Source organism: Humulus lupulus, chromosome 9, assembly GCF_963169125.1.
Source record: "Humulus lupulus chromosome 9, drHumLupu1.1, whole genome shotgun sequence".
Taxonomy (NCBI): domain Eukaryota; kingdom Viridiplantae; phylum Streptophyta; class Magnoliopsida; order Rosales; family Cannabaceae; genus Humulus; species Humulus lupulus.
This window is the reverse complement of record NC_084801.1, coordinates 6,609,381-6,629,030: the sequence shown is the minus strand read 5'-3', so window position 1 is coordinate 6,629,030 and position 19,650 is coordinate 6,609,381. Positions and strand designations below refer to the sequence as shown.

The 19,650-nt window shown below is 35.4% G+C and overlaps 1 protein-coding gene across 1 annotated transcript; it reads right to left on the bottom strand.

The window, feature by feature from the left end:
* Positions 1–14,868: 14,868 nt before the first annotated feature.
* LOC133799344 (berberine bridge enzyme-like 8) lies at positions 14,869–16,476 on the bottom strand. Its single transcript, XM_062237366.1, has one exon. It carries the CDS (start codon positions 16,474–16,476, stop codon positions 14,869–14,871), a length of 1,608 nt encoding a protein of 535 aa, XP_062093350.1.
* Between the last annotated feature and the right edge of the window lie 3,174 nt (positions 16,477–19,650).

Sequence of the window (19,650 nt, the reverse complement as noted above, 5' to 3'; positions counted from 1 at the left end):
AGTGAAGATGGAAGAGAAGACTTACCCAACTTTGAAGAGCCCTTGATTTTCTTGGAGAATGCTTGAAGAAATGAAGAGCTTCACCTTGAGGTCCCTTGAAGTTTCGGCCAAGAGAAGGGAAAATCAAGGGGTTTCGGCCAAAGGAGGAAGAAGAAGATGAGAGGGTTTTTTGATATTTAACTTTCTTGTGTGTGTGAAATGTGGAAGTGTAGAGACCTATTTAAAGGAAAAAAGTGGGAATTACCACTTATTTTTTAACCTTTGGAATTCCTGGGATATTTTTTCTCCCCACGATTATGAGCGGTTGATTGCAGTGATCGTGGTATGTGGAGTTGTGGTCTGTTGCATGGCGGGAAGGTGAAAAGTTATTTTTTTTTTATATAGTGCCGTCAGCTATGGAGAAAAAAGTTTATTATGTGAGACATCATATAATAAACTTGGGGGGCAAATGTTATCCCCAAAATTTGAAAATGATGACGTGGCAATAGAAATGACAAATGGCAAGGAATGGTTGGGTGACCTGGCTTAGGAGTGACCCGGTAGACCGATGAAGAATTTTGACTGGCCAGAGAAGTGTCATTGCCGACCAGGTATGACTTTGTCCGACCAGTCACATGTTTGTCTGCCCAGGCATGACCTTATCTGCCCAGGCATGACCTTGTCCGACCAGTCACATGTTTTTCTGCCTAGGCATGACCTTATCCGACCAGGCATGACCTTGGCCGATCGATCATGACCATGTCTGACCAGTCAAGTGCATGTCTGCCCAGTCAAGTGCATGTCTGCCCAGCCAAGTGCATGTCTGCCCAGCCAAGTGCTTGTCTGCCCAACCAAGTGCTTGACTGCCCAGTCAAGTGCATGTCTGCCCAGTCAAGTGCGTGTCTGCCCAGTGAAGGTGTGGTCGACCAACTTGAATGAGATATGGATCGACTAGATGGAGCAAAGCTGCGCAAGAGATCCCAGAAACAGCTTCAACGATAATCGGTCTTGGCTTGTGCGGGAATCTCTCATTTATCTCACGAATATACTGTATTGTTACATTTTGAATATTAATGTAATTTAAATATAATGAGAATAATAAAATATCCTGATTATGGGGGATATCATCTGTACGATCCTGATCCTATAAATACAAGGCTTATGGCATCATAAATGGGACTTTTGGACTTTTGAACTTTTGATCCGAATTTTCTAAAGAGAGAGAGTACTTGTATTTGAGAGAATTCTTGTATTCTTGTAATCTGCACTAAAGAAACTCAGTTGACTCAAGTTCATCTGATCTTGAGTGCAGATCTATAATCACAACTCTAAGTGGATTAGGCTATTACCAACACATTGGGGCTGAACCACTATAAAATCGTCTGTGTCGTTTATTTTCTCTTGAAGGTTTTATTGTTTTTGACGTTCACACGTTGTTGGCCAAAAACGCGGTCAATAGTAACCATTACCCCTATATGTGACTCGACTGGGAAAGTGATCTGCCAAGGGAAAAAGAAACTTCGGTATCTAAAAAAAAACAATAATACAGTTAAACAATATCACATGAAAAATCCATCAATAAACATACATGCAACCATCGAACCCCTATCGAGTACCCATTGAACACCCATCGAACCCCAATCGAACTAGACATTTCCATAAAAAAACTACCCCATCGAACATCCCTTGAGCATGCATCGAATCACCATCGAACCTGCTCTTGGAACCCCTAAGGCCCACCCTATCGATCAACCCTAGAGCGTGCATCGAACCACCATTAAACCCAACAAAATACCTAATTCATTGAGTATACATTGAACCCCCATCGAGCATGCATCTAATCCCTCAATCTTAAACCTGGAACCCCCAATGGGCCTACCCTGTCGAACCCAATCGAGCATGCATCGAGCCGCAATCGAGCATGCATCGAACCATAATCGAGCATGCATTGAATCAGAGAAGCATAAACCTGAAACCCCAAATGACCTAACCTATCGAACCCAATCGAGCATGCATCGAGCTCCTTCTAACACCCATCGAGTATGCATCGAACCCCTTCTAACACCCATCGAGTATGCATTGAACCCCCCATCGAACCATCGAGCAACATTAAAAAAACCAAGCAAAAACTCACACTCGTCTTTCAACATACCCATTCCAAAATACTCAAACAAAGCAGATCAATATGCTCAATAAGATGCCTAAAGTATGCCATAAACGAAGAATGTCACAACATTCAAACAAAAATTTTTAAAAAATCAAGGGAAATCGACCTTAACCATTGGCTTTGTTAATTCCGTGGGTTGGGGACTGTTTTCAAAGGCGGAGGAGAAGGCGGTTGGGTGCTTCAGGTTTGAGAAGAGACGAGGGTTTGGGCGGTCGTCGTGTGGGGTCTCTAGGGAATTGACGAGGGAGGTCTCGGTGCTTCAGGGTCTCAAAGAATTGACAAGGGTGGTCATCGTGGGGGGTCTCGGGGAATCGACAAGGAGGTTGTCGAGGGGGGGCGGGGTCTCGCTGGATCGACGGGGAGGTTGTGAGCGATTGTGAATCGAGAGAAAGAGAGAGAGGGAAAAAAGAAGAGAGAAGTGGGAAATTCAAAATGAGAGGGGTATTTTGGGTATAGTATCCATAAATAGCATCATTTTCAAATGATAAAAATGTCTAGCACTATTTTTAATTACAACCCCCCGCTATGAATAAAATCTCAAATTTCCCGATGAAAACCTCATTTTGATATTTATGAATCCTGATCCAAGTCTTCCCCAATTTCTGAACCTCTTTTGGTTCATCAATTTCTTTTTGGGATTCTCTTACCAATAAATAACCTCTTTTGGGCATTGTTTCTACTCTTCTTCTTCTTCTACCATGGATTTTTCATAGCTTCCCAGACCCATTTACTCGACTTCTCTGAATTCTCAACCTTGTTTGCGTTAATTAATTCTAAATATCCTTAGCGAATTATTTAGTATTTTTGAAAAATAAAAAGATTTGTTTATTATGTACATGATTATTTCTTTTTATTTATAGAAAAAACATATTCTAATAATCATTTAAAGCTGTTAAAATTTATAATTCATACAAAATAATTCGATAATTAAAAAATTGAGATAACATAAAAACAAAAAACAAAATACTATATATGTACATATCCTTTCATTTGACCAGTTCAAAGGATAAAAATGTTATTTATTTGTTAATAAATTGCAATAATTGACGTATACGCAGGAGTCATTCACCACATATCACATAAAACAGAATGTTAAAAATAGATCATTATTCATTTTTATTTATTATAGTACATTGAAGTATCAATAATATATACATGTATATCTCTGTTTTAACAATATTTTTTCATTAACTTTAACTAAATATTTTTATATTTAACAAAATATTATTATATTTAACGGTAGATTACAAATATGATTTAAACTCAAATAATATTAATTAAATAAATTAAAATTGGATAATTTTTAAATATTTTATAATAATAATTATTTAAAAATAATAAAATCATATATTTAATAACTTAAATAAAATTTAATTAAACTTTATATATTAAAATAATATCATATTAAACCTATAATATAATATCAAATAACAACAAACTTCTTTTAAAAATAAATAACAACAAACATAAATTTAATTAAAATTCATGTATAATATATATACTATTAATACCATATTAATATAATTAATATATAATAAAATCCAAACAATAGCAAACATAACAATAACATTAAGTTTATTAATTATTATATAAAACTTTAGTGCTGTGTGTATATACATGTTTTAATATTAATATACGTTTTATAACTTAAATAAATTTTAATTAAACTTAAACTTCACCTGTTAGAATAATATCATATTAAACATATAATATAATCTACTATCAACTAGCAATAAACTTATTTTAAAAAATAAAATAAAAAATAGCAACAAACATAAATATAAAATTCATGTATAATATTAATATTAAATTAAACATGGAATATATAATCTCTTTTTGTCAATGTTAAATTCAAAAATTAGAACAAACATAAACTTAACAAAAATAAATTAATTAAAATAAGACATTTTAAAGATATTTTATGATAATTTAATAATATTTATTTAAAAATAATAAACCATGCATATCATTTTTTTATCTTATAAATTTGTGTGATAGTTTGTTTTTTATCAAATGATTGAAACTATTTTTATTCATCATCAAATTCACCAAAGGACATTGTGAGATACATTAGAAACTAAAAATAGTTTATGCATGTATATGATAACTCTACAAAATAGAGTTATTTTATCACTTTTTATATGCTAATTGTTGCTTAATTCTTGAGTTTTTAATTGATTTATCATGTTTTAAAGTAATTTTGAATTTATTAGGTTTATTTTAATTTTATAGATTTTTTTGTATTTTTATAGTTATATTGTTGTAAAATATTGTAGTATAGTTATTTGAATTGTTGTTGTCTAGTTTGAGGTAAAAAAAATCTTGTTTTATTGAACTTAAATGCTAAATTATATTAAGTTATGATTAATATTTTTAAAGAATTAATATGATTTATTTTATACTTTAAAAATATTTTATTATAACTTAATTTATGTTTATTTTGTAGGAAATTATTGTATTGTTGGTGCTTGAAAAGCAAAGAAAAATAAAGAAAATAATATGGCAAAATTGAAAAGAATATGACAAAACTGAATAGAAAAGAGCTAAAAGTATCATTTCCGAAGCCCACATATTTTCTACCTCCACCTGGGCCCGCCTGGCTCACCAACCCAGCCCAGACGCCAGCCCCTTCCCAGCCAATGGGCCCACGCCTGCCCCTCCAGCCCAGGCCCGAAGACCTCTCCATCCTCTAGCTGCCCCATTTCAACCCAAGTGGACCCACGCCTGCCCAGGCCCAACTCGGCCCAGCTGACCCAACCAAAACCCACGCCCCTGACACACCATTTGGCCCACGGTTCCCCTGCCTCCAGCCCATGCCACCAGCCACAAAGCCACCTTTTTTTTAGCCTAACAAATGCATTTTGTCCTCTTGTCCCTTTGTCCCTAAAATACTAATTTTTTACCTAAATTTTTTTACACATTTTACCCTAAAATCATCATTACACCTAAAATTTACCCCTACTTATCTTATTACTCCATTTATAAATTAATTTAAATTACTTATTTTAACATTTTATTTTGGCTATAAATAAGGGATTTGAAGACCATTTTTAGAGAGGGAGGTTTTACACTACAAAATTTCTACACTTTCAAGACCACTTCATTCTCTTCATCTTTTTGGTCATTTTTTTCTATGAGTTTTTAGAGGAAAAATTTGAGGGTTCCTCCTCCAAATTTTCCTATTTATGTTTGTAATTTCTATTCTAGTTATAAGTTTCTAATATTTTTAAGATTATTAAGGTGATGATGAAACAATATGTAACTAGATAGTATTTATGTTGTATGTTGATTTCTCATTTTGTGCAATAAAGTTTATAGATTTTCTTCTTCAAATATTTTCCTTCATCTTAAATATCTTGTATTTTTTATTGTTATAACATATTTACACTTTGTTCTTCATTAGTGCAAAATCATAATATTCTTTTATTAAGGTGTGTCATTAAATTGTGCATATCAAATGCTTAGAACAAAAATATTATGTTTTGCCTTATAAATAATATTCATTGATTTATTTGTTATTTCATTAGATTGATTTACATTAAATACTTTGAAATTATAATTTTAAAAGTGAAGATAAATCATTCAATTCCATGATAATTTGTGCTTAAATAGAATATCTAATTTGAATAAGTGATAGTTGGTTAATTTATACTATTAATGAAACTTGGGAATCAATGTACTTATAAATATTATTGAACTTATATTTTGTGGATTCTAATACCTTAATAATATTCTTTTACCATCTTGATTTCTACTATTAATTTATTTTTATACATTGTCTTTAATTTCTTTATTATTATCTTTTATTTTATTTTCATTATACAAAAATCTTATCAATCTTTGGAGCTAGGTTAGAATTTATTAATTTTGGTTTAAAATAGTTTTCTTTTTTATTTTAGACACCTCCATTGGGTTCAACATCCTTGCTTACATGATCACTATTCTATATGAACGATTCGTGCGCTTGCGATATAAATGTTTAAAACATACTCATTTTGAGTCCATCAGTATACTACTCTACACTATGATTTTTTCTATTATTATTTTTTTAAAATATTATTGTAATTTATATATATGTCATGTAGCCATGTAAATATATATTCATGCTAACGTTGTGTTTAGATGTCATATATATACATATTATTCATATAAATATTTATATATACTATAGAATTGTTGTTGATGCCGTTTTTCGTCAACTTAAAATGTAGAGCAATTTAAACAATAAGAACTATGGCGCAGATGAATAATATGGTAGAACAACAAGAGTTTTACGTGGTTCAGCAGTTAAATCTGTCTAGTCCACGAGTCTATTTTATTTAGACTTGGGAGTTTTCTGGTTACTTCTCAGAGAATAATTGCTCAGAGGTTTTTTCCAGAAAATCGAATTCGATCCCCTACAAATGGTGATTTCTTCTCTATTTATAGAGAATGTCTCAGAATTCATCCCCACACATTTCGGGAAGATATTCTGTAAATCAATTTATTTAATGACATTAAATACTGTCACTCCTATATACAAGGAAACCCCCCTGAAGATCAGGAAACGGATAACAGTATCCCTTTAATGTAGAGATGTTACAACAATAAATATCTTTAATCGTACGGAACGCGTTACATCAGATGACTCATCACATCTTTGAGGTCAGCAACCAGCATTATGTCAGCCAAAGTTTACGGATAGGTTATGAACTGCCCGTCTTATTCCAAGACTTACTCGGAGCAGATAAATTCCATCGAGGCTGTCACATTTTGAACTTGTATCCTTTTAAGCTCGGGCCACCCAATCCGAAGGCACCCGACAACGGATGTATCCCGATGCTATGTTCTTTCGAGCTTAGAAAGAATCTCGAAATTACATGTCTTCGAGGTTGCCGTCTTGCCTCGAGGGTTTTACAACTGGACCATGAATACGCGTTTTATATGTCTCGAGCTCACACTTGACGAGACCAGCTTTCGAAGTCATAATCTCATATCTCGAAATTTAGGAGTAACAATTGTAATTTATTCTATTATATATATATATATTAAAAAAAAGTGAACCATCAATTTTTATTAAAATTATAGACAATGTTTTGCCCTAATATTTTTAATACATTATTTATGTCATACATTATATTAAACATCTTTTATTTATTTTTATGATATTTTTTATTTATTTAAAATTTATACGATAATTAAAAAATATAATATAATAAATATATATTTGTTGACCACGATTTTGGCCAATGACGAGTAGACGTCAAAACTACAATGAACCTTCAAGAGAAAAATACGACACAGATAATTTTATAGTGGTTCAGCCCTAATTTATTTGTAATAGCCTAATCCACTTGGAGTTGTGATATATATATCCTACACTTAAGATCAGATGAGCTTGAGTCAACTGAGTTTCTTAAGTGTAGGTAGAAGAATACATAGTTTCTCTCTCTAAACTCTCTCAGAAAATGCCCCAAGAATGCCACAAGTAACAGTACCAAAGTCTCAAAACTATAGAGTTTTTTCAGTCTAAAAAGATCTAATCCCCCCTATGATGCCATGAGCTTTGTATTTATAGGCTCAGGATCGTATAAATGAAGTCCCTCATAATCGGGATATTTTGTTATTCTCACTATATTTAATTAATAATAATATCTAAAATACAACAATATGCGATTCTTTGGGATAAAATGAGAGATTCCCGCGCAGGTATGACCGATTCTTGCTGAAGCCGTTACTGGGATCTTTTGCGTAGCACTGTTCTATTTAGTCGGTCCACATCACACCCAGAAGGAAAACTGAAAGGCCAAAACACTTCACTGGTCGGCCAAGACAAGTGACTGGTCAGCCAAACACTTGACTGGGCGGGCAAGTACCTGACTGGTCGGACAAACACCTGACTGGTCGGACAAGCACCTGACTTGGTAGACAAGCACCTGACTGGTCGGACAAACACCTGACTGTTCGGACAAGCACCTGACTGGGCGGAAAAACACCTGACTGGTCGGACAAGCACCTGGCTGGTCGAAAAAACACCTGACTGGTTGGACAAGCATCTGACTGAGCAGACAAGCACCTGACTGGTCGGACAAACACCTGATTGTTCGGACAAGCCCCTGACTGGGCGAAAAAGCACCTGACTGGTTGGACAAACACCTGATTGGTTGGAAAAAAATCTTCACCGGTCGGACATAAATTCTATCAGATCGGTCAGATCACTTTATCACAACTCCGAAGAGCCAACACATTTATTGACTATTAATGTGTCGTTTACGGACCATGTATTTCCATTTGTCACTTCTATTGCCACGTCATCATTTTCAAATTTTTGGGATAACATTTGCCCCCCAAGTTTATTATACGAATTACTTGTATGATAAATTTTTCTTCTAGCAAAATGTTTTTGATGTCATCCAAAAACTTCCATCCGGTCAGTAACCTTCACTTTTGTAAACCCACGACTTAACTTTTCCATTAGTCCATCAAATTCTATTTTTTAATCTTGTTGTAGTATCCCATGAGTAGGAAAACATGTTTGTGCCCCATGTTCTCGAGATTTGTTGTCGCCTTGGAATCCTCTAGCCAATCAGTTACTATTTTTGGCCCTCATATTCATACATGACTAGTAGGATAGCCTAACTCCTCGGAAATAGATTATTGGAAGTGCATGTGTATGGCCGACCGGTTATCCTCTTCAAACCACTCGGACACTTGTACATTCTTCTCCCAAGCTGCTCGGACACTCCATGTAAACCACTCGGATGCTTGGCCTAAACACTCGGACACCGCATGATCCGCTCTGTAACGCCCTACTACCTTAGAGCTGTTACTAAGTGAGGTTAAAATGTGCAAACAACTCGCTAGACGAGGTTTTTAGAACAAAAGCGTAATTAAGTGAAAGTCTAGGCTGTAATCATTAAAAAGTACTCTATTTCGTTAAAAGTTTAAGAATTTAACATTCGGGATCCCATAACTCAGTTTATAAAATATTTACAATTCAAAGCAAGTTTATAAGTAATTAACCATCAAAACTAGGGTTTATACAGCCATTTCTCAAAAAAAATATCCCCAACCGAGACAGTCGGGCAGACCGAACATGTATGCGCCACCCCCACGCCCTCCGTACTCATGGCTGGTTGACTTTCTCTTTGCCCTTACCTGCAACATAGAGCACTCGTGAGCCGAAGCCCAGCAAGAAAACTCAAACAGTACATAACACATGCATAATATACAATCACTACAACAGATATCTCAAATCTAGTCAGACAGTCCATATAATATAACACATGTACGGCCATGCCGTCCCAGAAGCGTTACCAAAGCCTGGGATCTCGGTCTACACCATATGGATATCCCATGTATCCACTGGGGTCTCACCCTAACCACAAGCACTCCATGTGCTAAGTGGTATTCTCGGCCCCACTGTCGTTCTCGGCCTTCGCCGTTCTCGGCCATTCACCGTTCTTTCAGCTATAGTCACATATAGCATTCGCATTCAACAATCAAACATATAATAGTACATTTAGAGCTATAACCTAGCAATAATACAATCTAGGGCCGCGCCCTGCAACAATTCAATGGGCCCAAGCCCTGCAACATGGGTGCTACAGTTCTCTTACCTGTATCCCGAGCTTTCGATGCCCCAAAGCCGCGAGCACGGTCCTCTACCCCGAACCTCTCCAAAGACCTAGTCACAGCACATATGAAACATCCTTTATCACTAACCAATCCAAAACCACTTCCCGGGACCAATCCCACACTCTCGGAACCCCCAAATCCCTAAAACAATACACCGAAGACATCCCCCGAACCCCCGGAGCAAAGGCTCAAAATTGCAAAATCTCATGCCCTGAAATTGGCCTAGCGCCGCGGCGCTGCCCTAGAGGGCCGCGACGCCCAGCAAGTCAGAGAGCTTCCCCTGCCCAGAATCAGACTCGCGCTGCGGCGCCCAAGAACAGGGCCGCGGCGCTCCTTCGCGAACCCAGAAATCTGGGTTTTTCCCCTGCATTTCCCCGAGCCAAAACCACTCCAAATCATCCCAAACTCACACCTAATCCCCAAAATCAATTCAAAACCCCACATAGACCATTCAGCAACCTATAAACATCATAATCTAGCTCAATTACACAATCACTCCCATAAATCACACTTTAGTTCCATGCCTTAGTAATTCAAACCAGAAAGTTAAAAGCTTAGACCCAACCTAAACCACACTTCAAATTCCATAATTCACAACAGAAACAAACTTTATATTTGCATAGAATCCTTACCTTGAATGATGAATCCAACCCTAAGCTCTCTTGCTTCCAGCTCCAAGCTAAGCCTTCTAATTCCACAAGCTGAATTCTCACAAAACCAGCCATGGCTATTCCTTAAATTTCCACTCTTACTCTCTGAAATCAAGCTTAAAACTCAATAAAACAGAAGCAATTCTTACCTCAGAACTAATCTTGACTCTTGTTTGGCTTCATCTACTTCAACCCACCTTGATTTCTCCTCTAGGTTCCAAACTCAGCTTCCTTCCTTTTCTTCTCTTTTCCTTTAGGTTTCTCCCAATTTCAGCATAAACAAATCATGCCCCAAATGAAATAACGTGTATGATCCTTTTCCCTCAGCTAATGGTTATCTATCCTGCCAAATGACTATTCTACCCTTCCATAAATACCCCTTCCTAACTAAACCTCAAGGTCACTTTTGTCAACTCATCTCTATTGCAATTCTACCATTTTCCTATCACAACTTGTTACTCTCAGCAGTTACCTAAGGTTACACAAGTTACCAAATTACCAGTTACCATTATCTCTCAAGAACTAAATTACAAAATCCCCGAAATACCCCTAGGCTCTTCCCGAGCCGGGAATAAAATCCCGTTGTGACTTTTAAGTTATCTAGCTCGCTAGGACCGTCTCGGTACATGCATCACACTGATATCACCACACTCACGTGGTATAAATCACACAATACAATTATCGCATTTATGCCCTCAGCGGGCTAAAATTACCAGTTTACCCCTATCATGCAAACAGGGCCCACATGCACATTTATACCATCTAAACATGCATTCCAATCATTTATTCATTTAAATTCACATATTAGCACATTAATTCACTTACTGCCCTCCAGGCACGCTAATCAAGGTCCTAAACCTTATTAGCAACTTAGGGTGTTACACGCTCGGACACCACGCACACCACTCGGGCACCATGACATCTGTTCGAACCATCACCCAGCCGATCAGACACCATGCAAACTGCTCAGACATCATACATCCGCTCGGACCAACCCCAGCCGATCAGACACCACGGCATCCGCCCGATCACCACGCGCATCAGCTCGGACACGCCACGCCATCCGGTCGGACATGTGGTGCAACCGCTCGGACGCACACCTAGCCACCTGGACACCATAGTGGCTTTGCCCCGCGCCTGGCTGCTCAGACACCACAGCCTAACCACTCGGATGCATGCCCTTATGTCCTCGGGTTTGCACAAAATCTTTATGGTTCATGCATTTATACTTTACTTTTCTTTGTTAACTTGAAATATTCTAAGTCTTTTTAGACTTAAAAGTTATAAGTTTTTTTTGAATAGTAAAGTCACTATGATGTATGTCTTATATTTTCGCATAAGTACTTAGTTTTCTGACTTAGAAATTCTAGACATTTCATAAGTCCATGCTAAGTATACTTTCTCACACTCTTATTGCTCTAACATTTTATGAGCATAATATTTATTGTCACACGAATATTTTCTTCTAACTTGAAATTTTGAAAAATTCCAAGTTACTTAAGCTTTGTCAAACAAGTTAGCTTAATGGCCTTTTTTTACATCAAAATTTTACAAGTCAGCCTAAAAACAAATATGTTTACTCGTGCTCTTATTGCATGTGTTAAATTATATACCAACATACCCCATGTGCCCCCCAATCGATCGAGGGTTGAAAGATCCTGGGTCACTTGCTACTTGACCGAATCTGTTCGAGCAGTTTATTGCTCATGAAACACATAGAATATATTAAAAATATTCGAGCAATTGAACACTGCTTGAACGTATCGACCAGTTGAACAATGTTCGATTTTACCGACCAGTTGAACACTGTTCAAATAATTAACACACATGCACATTTGTAGCAAGAATCGACCACGCTGCGCGTAGTCTCTTTTATTACTCGTAAATTAAAAAGGATAAAATGTGTCTAATAACGAGTCTTAAACAACAAAAATTGTTCAAAAATAGCTGACTGGTCAGCAAATAACCAGCTCATAAACCAAACTTAAATAACAAGTTAAACAACTTGAAATTAAATTACCACTCTGAAAGCGATATTTAGTGATAATATATCCTCCGATGCTCGCTGCTCCAATGGTTTCTGATCCTAGCACTCCCGCTCAGCATACCTCTCCCTTGCTTCGTCGCTGTCCTCAACCAAGTGTGGACCTCCACATATAGTGTCTAAGGTAAAGTCCATAGGCCCGGGCTGCAAGGGTGGAGATCTTTGTCGTTTGAAACCAGGATTGCTGCTGCCTCCTTCTCCTTGGGGTGCCTCTGCCCGATACTTTCTCAACTTGCCCAACCGGAGAAGAAATTCTATCTCGTCCTTAAGGTGATTGCATTCATTTGTGTCGTGACCATAATCTCCATGGAAACGACAAAACTTATTCATGTCTCTCTTCCTCATCTCTTTCCTGATGGGTGGAGGTTTCTTGTAGGGAACCTCTTCATGACTAGCAAGATATATTTCCGCTCAGCTGGCCGAGAGAGTGGTGTAATTAGTGAACTGAGGCTCATACTTGGTTGGATTTTTGTTTGAACTCAACTTTGTTCTCTTTTCTTCATGGTGGTCAGACCCGTTATTCTGACGTTTCTTTCCACCATTCTGACTATTTCCACCATTCTTAGGAGGGTTAGTCGATCCGCCCAGATTGTTTATGCCATTCTCCTCTTTTTCGATTGCATCATCCAATTTCATATACTTGTTTGCTCGATCAAGAAATTGTTGAAGTGTCGAAATTGGATTTCTATGTATACTGTCCCACAAAGGGCTCCGATAAGTTATCCCAGCGGTTATGGCAACCATCTTCCCCTCATCTCCTACAGCAGTTGCTCTATTGACTTCTCTCAGGAATCTCTATATATAATTCTTTAGAGAGTCATCTTTTCCTTGTTTGATATCTGCCAAGTGGTTGGCATAAACTGGTGGAGTCCGGGCAGTGCTGAATTGTCTACAAAACTCCTTCCTGAATGCTTCCCAAGAGGTAATAGAGTTCGGCTTAAACTTCCAATACCATTCCTGGGCAATATCCGATAATGTAGTCGGGAAAAATCTACACCGATAATCGTCACTTAGTCCGAGCAATTCCATCTGGTCCTCAAACTTCCCAATATGTCTGATGGGATCTGCCTTTTCTGTATATACTGGCAGAACCGGTGCTTTATATTTTGCCGGCGGCTGAGCTGCTCTAATCCGGGCACCAAATGGGCTGCCACTCCGATGGTCTATCGCATCCATCCCGGAAGGTCGTTTTGACAAACCTTGCACTGCAGCTGTTAGCACGTCAAGCTGGGCTTGGATGGCAAGTGCAACTGACAAAGTTCCAAGATCTTGACCGCCTGGTCGGGCATCATCATCTGGTGCACTGTCCGTCAAGTATTTCTACTTGGCTGTCATGATGGTTCAGATTATGCCATTCGACCGGGACGGTCCTCCTCTTGTTGGCGATAACATCCCTTAGATCCTTCCGGGATGTATGCTTTCTTGCCCGATCGAACACCATACTCTTTGATCTTTCAAAGGGCTTACTACGCGGGACTTGCGCTCTCCCACTACGCTGCTGGTCGGGGTGCAGTGGAGGCCTTTCGGTACGCCTCGGGCAGTCTTTTCCTCCTTGTTGGTCGTTGCCCTCCTTTTCCTTTGACTGGTTGGTGTGATGACTATCAGCCTTATCACGACCATGCCCATCTTTGAATTGTGAAGTCCTCTTATCTCGAGGAGTCATGGTCTGATCCTGCCTGGGTAGAGTCTTTTTACTACCCGATCGGTGACTCCATGATCTAGAAGTTTCTGATCGGTGGCTCCTGGAGGGGGTTCTAGAGTGCTCCCTTTGCGTCGAGGCAGTTCTGGATCGGTCCCCATCATCTTCCCGACCAAGGGGGTTACTCCTGCTTCTGTCCGGTCGGACAAGCACCTGACTGGACGGACAAGCACCTGACTGGTTAGACAAACACCTAACTGGTCGGACAAAAATATTCACCGGTCGGACATAAATTCTATCAGATCGGTCAGATCACTTTATCACAACTCCGAATAGCCAACACATTTATTGATATTAATGTGTCGTTTACAGACCATGTATTGCCATTTGTCACTTTTATTTTCACGTCATCATTTTCAAATTTGGGGATAACAATATTTAAATAAGCATGTTTACAATTTTAAAATTAAGCAAATGTGTATTGCATGTTGCTTCTACCTCGTATTTAGTTAAATATGTGGAAACCAAAATATATCAATTAACTTATCCAAAAGATTACAAGAAGAATCTTATCATATTATTTTTTTGTCAAAAAAAAAGTATACTATTATTATTTTCTTCTTACAACTATATATTCCATCAGGTGATGTATAATATTTTTTTTTAGTCGGAAGAATTGTATATAATATTGTACACAATTATTCAAAGCAAAACCTAACTAAACACATCATATATATATATATATATATATATATTTATTTATTTTTATTAGTCAAATCGTTCTTTGAATTGGTGGAATACTCTGTTCATTTCTAAAGAAATTATCCGGATCTATGATTGTTTTCGCTTTCATCAACCTATCAAAATTACCTTTAAAATATTTTCTTGCATAAACAAAGGCAGTCTTTAAGGACGTCTGATTATCTGGATTTTCTCCAACGTCAAGATCCCTATAATTCAAGAAAGCTTCTCTAGGATTCTTCGAAACATAAGGGGCCATCATCTGGTACAACTCTCTCGAAAGATTCATGTAATGATTCGTTACATTACTCCCCTCCTCGTTCCAAAATACATAATACATTAGCAAAGCCAAATTCCCAGCCCTATGAGGAAAAGGGGTTTCCCATTCTGGAATCTCACTCATTCTCCCTCCATAAGGATTCCACTTCATCCAAACTCCACCAATCTCAATCATCCTTGTCCATAATGCCTTCAATGTTTTCTTTGTAAAAGGCTTTTTTAAGTAGTCAGACTTTACTTTGATATACTCGGTAGACCCATTTTGCCTTACAAGCAACTCATCTATGGAGGTTATTTTTTCCACTGGGTGATTGTCGATCCAAAAAACAGTGGATTCTACCCAATTCATTTCAAAGCATTCATTTTTCTTCAAACCCAGTTCAGGAAACTTTTGCTCTAGAAGGGAAACAAGCTCTTGGGCATTTCCCAAGTAGTGTCCAATGAAAGACACCATAATTTTTTTGTTACCATCTGCCCCATTATTTGATTGGTTTACCACATCTAATCCCGCTCTTAAGAAAATCTCTTTTGGTAGGTTAGGAGCCACATATTGCCACCGATAAAGAGCCTCAAAAGAGCCTTGTTCTTCACTTCTATTAACTCTGAAAACCGTTACTATGGAAGGGACACGACTCAACTTGACCTTCCATGAAAGGATGACACCAAAACTTGCTCCACCTCCTCCTCTAATGGCCCAAAACACATCCTCTCCCATCGACTTTCTATCAAGTGTTTTACCATTTACGTCCACTATTCGAGCATCTAAGATATTATCAACACTGAGTCCATGCATTCTCATCATCGTTCCATACCCTCCACCACTGAAGTGTCCTCCAGTGCAGACCCCAGGGCACACAGAGGCTGAGAACCCATGGACCACGCTAGTCTTCCCTATCTTATAGTAAAGCTCGCCGAGGCTGGCGCCGACTTCAACCCAAGCAGTTTCATCAGCAATGTCGATATCGATGGACCGGAAGTTATTCATGTCGAGGATGACGAATGGGACGCTAGAGACTGATGAAAGACTCTCAAAGTCATGGCCACAACTTCGGATCCTAAGTTGAAGATTGTGTCGTTTGGCGCATAGTATTGTCGTTTTGATGTCTGACTCATTGCTAGCTTGTATGATGGCGAGGGGTTTTGGGGTTTGGAGTGTGGAGAATCTTTTGTTGTGGATGCGTAAGAATAAAATGGATTGGAATGTGGAGTTCTTGGCTGTGATAATGTTTGGGATGGATTGAGAGTTATTTTGGAGGCATTCAATGAACTCATTTAAAGATGTTGATGAAGTATGTTTAGAGAAAAAAAGGATTATTGAGGGAAGGAAAAGCATAAATTTAAAGCTTCCAAATGTAACCATCATTGTAGTGTATTTTTGCTTTTGTTTTTGGATTGAAAAATTGTGAATTCTATTGTTCAATGTTTTGACATTAATATAGGCAAATGAAATTTGTGCTTTCATCACTGATAATTGTGCCATAAATGGACAAGAGATATTTTACTATTTTCTATATTAGGTCATTGTCATCAAGTAAGGGCAAAATTTAAATAGTTGTATTTTATATAAAAAAAATTATTAACATAACACTATAACATATATATGTAAAAATTAAATAAAAAAATTCAGCATGGCATGAATATACGTGGTTCAGTATTAGGGGGCCATGCATGGTCTTCATTTAAAGTTTATGTTTATGTTTAAGTTTAAATTTAAATTTAATTTCGTTAAGTCCTTACTTATACATTATCATAATTAAATTTGGAACATATTTGAATCTAATCAATATATAGTGAAGATTTTATTTCGAATTGAAAGAGATTTTTTTTACTTTTTAAAAGTTCAAGATAAGTGATGTTGAATTAGTCAATAATAAGAACTTATTGTTTTTGTTATTGTTCTTTGATCATATGGTTATATTATTTATATAACATAAGAAAACATCTGAATTTGACTTTTAAGCCTAGACACACTCTTTACACTCTTTATTAATTTAATATGTTTCTCCTCGTAAAATTAAGCTGAATAGTTCTTGTAACTTTTTTTTATTATTATTATTCATAGGAATACTGGCGGAAATCTACTCAAATAGTTACAATTTTTATAGTTAAATACATATATAAAAAATTTGATGACAAAACTATTCATGTAGTTATAATTTTTACAGCTAAATACTCATGTAAAAATTTTGACCGCAAAACTACTAAAGTAGTAGATTTTCTTATACTTAACTTTCTGTCCTTAAGTCACTAGTTAAAACTAATCCTATGGAGCATGTTGCACCCTCCAATTCGTCTATTTTTTATTTTTAAATTAATTAAAAATCATGACGAAAATAATTCCTAAAAAACATATTTTAAATTCATAAAAAATTAAAACATTTATTTTAAAAACTAAAAAAAATAACATTAATTTAATGAAAAATATAAATAAAAATTTCATTTTTAATCAACATAAAATTAGATTGTATTTAGATTTTTCATTAAATTAATACTTTTTAGTTTTAAAAATACTTGTGTTAAATTTTTGGAATTTAAAAATATTTTATTTAAGTTTTTTATGAATTTTTAATTATTTTTAAAATATTTAAAAGTTAAACTTTTAGGAAATAAAATATTTTTTTTGAATTTTTTTTGAATTTTTTATATTTTGAACGAATTGTAAGCTATCACATGTCCCACAAAATTAATTTTATCAGTTGGCTTATCGACAAAAAATTAAGTGGAAGACAATCTAATTTAATTTTGCCGCCATTATCCCTAATTATATTAATTTTATAAAGAACACATTTTAATTTGTGAATAAAACAAAACTGTAACAATCAGATAACTCCATTAATTATAACTAATTAATATTTATTCTTGTAATTGTTGTGTGATGCCCGTTATTACAATTTTATATAAATATAATTATTTTAATAATATAACAACAAGTGATCGAAAAGATGTGATGTTTTACAAGTTCAAAGTCAGAATTTTTTTTTAGATATAAAATAAAATAATAACAATTTAATCTAATTGAGTGAAAGTAACAATCAGATGTATCCATTATTCATATAATGCCCGTTAATACGATTTGATATAAATTATTTTCATTATTCATATAAAAACAAGTGACTAAAGAGATGACGTTTTTCAGGTTCAAATTCAGAATTTGCATTGTTAATTATAGAATAAAGTAATAATATTTTGAATTTTCTATTAGGATAGTGCCATCAAGTCAAAATACGAGAGTTTTTTTTTAATTTTAAATGAAAATTTAAATAATTTTATTTCATAAATAAAATATACATATTATTAAAAAAATTATTAACAACATTAAACAATAATTATAATAAGTGAAATTAAATAAAAAAATTACCATAAGCATAAATATATAGTTCATAATAGACGGTCATGCATGTTAATCATTAAAAGTTTATATTTAAATTTATTAAGTAAGTTCAGTAAAGAAGACGGAGGTCTATAAAACTTATAGTGGCTGTCCATTAGGGTGGGCTAGTCAGAGTTGACCATTCAAATATGTTTGTCATGTTCTCGTCTTTCTTCTTCATATGTGTAATAAGTATGGCAGCTATGACAACAATGAAATGAGTGTTATGATGAGCCTAGCTGCAATAATTGCTAGCTGGAGGAGAACCCATGAGATTCTATATGATATGTGTAACAAGCCCTGCAAGCATTGACCGAATCAAACAGTGCGCACAAGTGAAATTGGGCCTATAAAAATGTGAAAGTAAAAGAAAGAGCATAAAAGTAAAGTTTGAAAGTGCATGAGCAATAAATAAAATGCATAAGTATATAAATCATCATATTAGTATATGTGTACTTCAAACTCACGACATTCATGCGTATGTGTATGCATGAGATTTACTTAGTGAATGTTAGCTTATTATGTTATTTTCTAACATTTTTCCAAGTGTGGCTTTAGATATTAAGCAACTTGTGGAGCACAGACTCAGTAGTAATGTAATAGTGGTTTAGGGTTTTTCATATTACTTCATTAAACTTAAAGTATGCATACATGTAATAATTTCTATTAATAAATTTATATAAAAGTTTTAAATTTTTATGTATTATTTTATTTAATTCATTTGGTCAAGTGCCTAACATACTCATAAACCCTAGAATTACGAGTATGTGGCAGACGTACCCTACCTTAGGGATGTCACAAATTGTCTACACACTTTTTATATAGAAGAGATATATAAAAAACTGTTATCTACACACTTTTTATATATAACCGTTAAGACGAATAATTTTCGTTATCTACACATTTTTTATATAGAAAAGATATATTGATTTATCATATTATTTTATTAGCATAAGCTATGGAACGGTCTGGAAAAGTATATATATTCTAGATATAAACAACGTGCAATGCATCTTTGCTTAGTTTTAAAGTTGTAGACATGCTTATTCTAGCATTTATTTATTTTTTACTGCAAAAAACATGTATTTATTTTTATTATATTTTTTAATTATCATATAAATTTTAAATAAATAGACAATATCATAAAACTAAGGGAATTTACTC

Bases quoted from the DNA above. Each gene is read 5' to 3' on its own strand.
- LOC133799344 (XM_062237366.1), bottom strand. From the start codon at position 16,476: ATGGTTACATTTGGAAGCTTTAAATTTATGCTTTTCCTTCCCTCAATA.